The sequence below is a fragment of the Mus pahari genome, chromosome 2 (genome assembly GCF_900095145.1).
Source record: "Mus pahari chromosome 2, PAHARI_EIJ_v1.1, whole genome shotgun sequence".
Taxonomy (NCBI): domain Eukaryota; kingdom Metazoa; phylum Chordata; class Mammalia; order Rodentia; family Muridae; genus Mus; species Mus pahari.
The window spans coordinates 140,818,911-140,823,397 of record NC_034591.1 but is presented as its reverse complement, the minus strand read 5'-3'; the positions used below and the strand labels follow the sequence as shown (position 1 = coordinate 140,823,397).

At 51.1% G+C, this 4,487-nt stretch overlaps 1 protein-coding gene across 6 annotated transcripts in view; it reads right to left on the bottom strand.

Moving 5' to 3' along the window:
* Positions 1 to 4,487, bottom strand: part of Ano2 (anoctamin 2) — a 339,560-nt gene that overhangs the window by 313,657 nt on the left and 21,416 nt on the right. For 3 of the 6 annotated variants that reach the window (XM_021190379.1, XM_021190380.1, XM_021190381.1), the window contains exons 2-3: positions 2,975 to 3,159; positions 1,309 to 1,635 (exon numbers count right to left, since the gene is read on the bottom strand). In XM_021190379.1, the coding sequence (XP_021046038.1) occupies positions 1,309 to 1,635; positions 2,975 to 3,159 (512 nt within the window). Of the gene's footprint in view, positions 1 to 1,308; positions 1,636 to 2,335; positions 2,530 to 2,974; positions 3,160 to 4,487 lie in introns of those variants that run through there. The other 3 variants (XM_021190382.1, XM_021190383.1, XM_029534970.1) reach the window with 2 other exon arrangements.

Genomic DNA, 4,487 nt, shown 5'->3' with positions numbered 1-4,487 from the left:
GTGGGAAAAACATAATAAAAACATAGTGCATGAAAAAAAAAAGTTAAAAAATACAGTAAGTACTCATTGAGCACCTCATGTATGCCAGATACCGTGCTACATGTTTTCATTTCCCCACGAAATGGTGGGGCATGTAACACCAGAGCCCAGCAAAGAGGCTATTGATTTTCAAATAAAGACCTTAAGTTTCCTCTAAGAGGCCAGTCATTTACACAACTGATATTTATAAGACACCTATCGTGACACACATTCTATCCCAGGATCTGGGAAGGTAGCAGAAAATGAAACAAAGCCCCAACCTTCATGGAAAGACAACCCTACCACGTTGCTGTAGGGAGCAGTGCTAAGCTAAGTGGGATCAAGAAAAGAAGAGCAGGGGCCAGGGATGGAAAGGAAAGGCATCTTGGCATTGTAGTGGAGATGGCCAGGGAAGGAAGAAGGAGCAGAGACCTGAAGTGAGGTCTGAGCAAGAGCTCCTGGAAAAGAGGACGACATCACAGTGGACATGCCCTGAGGCCAGGCTGACCAACCCAGGACTATGGTTAGGCTGGTGGCTAGCCTGGAATACAATTTTGAAGAGGGAGAGAAGATTGGAGATAAACAGTTTGGAAGAAATAGTAAGGCCAGGATATTTTGAAAAGATTAAAGTACTATAGATAGGCAAGTGCATGGGTGGGTGGGAGGATGGGTGGGAGGATGGGTGCATGGATGAGTAAGTAGATTTCTATGGATTGCTTTAGCCTACTTACCAAGGGTGAAATACAGATATGTATGCACATACATACACATGTACACACACACACACACACACAAATACACGCACACCTTACAGATATATAAAATATGCTCAATGATGTCTCATTCAGTTCCCTAAAGTGTCTCATTACAGATTCCTCAGGGTGCTCTGAGCATGCCCACCCATTACTGAAGAGGATCCCTATATCCCCACAAAGAAACTTAGATCCAAGTTCAACAGGAAAAACCAGGTCTTCATGCAAGGAAACCACTCTGGGGAAAGCCACAGACCTTCAGGGAGCCCTGTCTTGCCTTGAGTCTCTAACCAGACTGTTAGGGGCTCTGGGTATGTGCATGATTAGACGTGGGCAAGGCACACCACCACCATCCCACGGTGGAATGGAAACGCTTGGCCAAAGTTATCACATTACCAAAACTCTGCTGCAAGGCCTTGGGCGAAAGTATCTGCTTTACACAAAAGAAAGAACTAAACCATCTGCCAGAGCAAAGCCAAAGCGTGGCCAACCACCAGGGCCCATCCCACCCTGAGACCTGTAACCTGGCCAGCCTCACCTCCAAGTCCTTCTCCAGCTCCAGCCCAGCCGCCATCAGGTTGTGCTCAAACTCATCTCGCTGCTCCCTCCTTTCCTCTTCCAGAGCATCCAGTGGCCCAAGTTCAACATCTCCAGGGCCCCCGCCATGGCGCTCCTTGCCCGTCTCCCCATTGGAGATAACAGCCAGCGAGTGTCCAGGGGAACCATGACCCAGGTGTGCGCCTCGTTTCCGGTAGTGGTATGCAAGTACATAGTCAACTTTCCTCTGGTTGTCGTGGAAGTGCATGCGGCTCAGACGGGCTTCCGAGGACGGGGGCTCATTGGCATCCAGGTAGTTATTGATGACCTGGCCAGAGAAAGTAACACAGGTGAGGTCAGAGTAAGGAAACTAAGAGACAGAGAGGAGGTTTGGATGCTCTGGGACCGACTAGGAAGCAAGTCTCTCAGAGGCCCTGCCTGTCCAGTGGATGGATCAGCAGCTTAAGCCCACCTGTCACATTTAGCCCGCCATCCATGGGTGCAATCTGGGCATCAGTATACACACACACACACACACACACACACACACACACACACACACACCTCTGGTATCCAATACATACACAGGAGACAGAAACAGACAGAGAGACAGAGAGAAACACAGACAGAGAAACAGATAGGGAGAGAGACAAAGAGAAACAAGCAGACAGGCAGACACACAGACAGAGACAGACAGACTGGCAGGCAGGCAGGCAGACACACAGACAGACAGGCTGCACACACAGTAGCACACACCATTGCTACTCCACATGTGGACCTGCCCCAAACACTGAAGTCCATGGCCACTCCTGCTCACCAGCACATGCATTTGCACCTGAGAGCAGTCCCCTGCACTCACGCCTCCCTGGCTCAGCACTTCTGCACACATGTGAGGCGTCCATATGCACAGGCACACAAACTAATGCGCAACCCTCCACATGCACCGTGGCACACCCACGCATGTGCCGTTCCTGGCAGAGCTGCACGTGAGCCTGCAGACACGCTCCACGGTCGCCCAGCTTACTTACTGGCAGGTGTTCTGGATCCATCCCAACAGAAGCCAATTTCTAGGCTCCTCTCCCACCCACGGGAATTCACTGGACTTTCTGCCCCTCACAAATCCATCTCCTCCTCCTCTTCCTCCTCTCCAGCCACTAGCAAGGGCCCTGCCAGTGACAGATGCAGAGAAAGTGACGGTTTCCTCTCTCTTCCACTCTGAACTGGAGAGGTAAAGAGAAGAGGAAAGAAAGCAAGGCGGAGCAGGGCAGGGACCAGCCTCCATCCCTCTGGGTGTTCCCTTGTTTATTACTGGTTTGATACCCAGCTGCCTCAGCAGCCACCTGAGAGGTCACCGGGGCAACCAAATGAAATGCCAGGCACAGGAGAGAGGCTCACAGCCACCAGAGCTGAGGAGGCAGGTTTCTCAGGCCTGTGGGAACTGAGCCTGGGAGTCTGCCCGCCCAACAGGTAGGCACCATCTGCCTCTCCTCACCTTCTCATTTCCAGACCCTTCCCTGAAGATGATAGCTAGGGCTACTGGAAAATTCGAGACAGAGAGGATAAAAGCATTCTACCAAAAACCCAGGGCTTTTCACATCAGCACACATCAGGCACAAACCACAGGACGGCCGGGTGGGAGACTCCATGGGGCATCCATCGGTACTCACTGAACGGTCTCGGGAACTCTCTCTCCTGGAGACCTGGCTAGGGTGTAGGCTGGAATTGTCCCTCTGACCTGGAGCCCGGTGACCTGGCACTTTGAGGTACTGCTGCCCATGTTTGAGGCCCTGGCTTCCTCTGGCCACTGTCCGAGAACTCAGTCGACGTGGAGATCCAGGGAGCAGGGGGATGTCTGTGGGGGAGGAAGAAGATAAGAGAGTCGACACAAGTTCAAGTGATAGAACTCTCAAGACACAGAATCTAAACCGGTTACACTAGAGCTCTCCATGGCTCCCCAGAAATGGCCTGCGGTTGGATTTTCTTTACAGTCTTCTCTGGCCACATTCATTTTGGCCAATAGGGATAAAAGCTAGTGGTAACTCCCCTACTAAACACACACACACACCACAGCTGTCATGATCTCATACGTGTGTGCCCAACATGCAGTGGTGGGGCCCAAAGCCATTGCATGGTGCCTGGTAGGCCAAGTTCTCCACCACCGGTACACTGTTTGTTCTGTCCTTTCTTTATCCTTAGGACCCATGATAGCTGGCCAGTGAGTCTGCAGTCTGGAACAAGAACAGAGAGGGGTGGTAGCCTCGGCTGGAGCACTCCCCAGCATCAGGTGGAGCACTTCCTCGTGAAACAGGACGGTAGGGCCTCCCTGGTGCATCGAGGCCAGTAGGCACCTTGGACACCAGCAAGGAGAGAGCCAGGGCAGATCAACAGTGGGACCACGGGCGCAGCAGTGGACCCACAGAGGGCAGCAATACCCTCTAAGTAGCGAACATCCTCCAGCTCACTTGAGAACTTCTCACAGACCAGCTGTTCAGGGCAAGTTCTCTTCTGGCCCTTGCCAGTCAGGGGCCCTGAGTCACCAGAGTCTCACAGCTGGTCAGACACACTCAACTTTCTAGTCTCTTCTCCAGGAGACTCCAGCCAGCCTGCCTATGCCTAAACCTCAGCTCCATCGCTTGTTAGCACTGCGGCCACTTGAGGCTTGCTTCTGCTATAAAATAAGGAGAACCTCAAACCTGAAGGTCAGACATGGAAACGGGAACAGAAGATATTCAAAACTCCCAAAAAGTGATTAACCTCTGAGTTCACAACCAAGGGTGGTGATTATAATTATTGTTCTCTTTTTTTCATTTTAAGCACCATGTTAGCAGAAACGACACCCTATGCACTCTGATTGGTCCCAAGTCCCCTCCCAATGGATGAATGAATGGCGGTTCTGAAAGATCTCTTGAAGCCCCTTCAAGACCGAGGGTAGTTTAGTGGTAGAGCACAGTTCCCTCACTTGGAAGAAAAGAAAGTTTGAATCAGCTACCAGGCCTTAGGCATCCAGCTACCTACTGGATTGTTCCCGGGGGTCTAGGACATGTGGTCGCTGAACTTGAGAAAGATGGTCTCTTTAAGATACTTGATCCATTCTTATCTCCTTGTACAAAGCTCAAGTCTAAGTGGATCAAAGACCTCCACATAAAACCAGAGACACTGAAATTGATAGAGGAGAAAGTG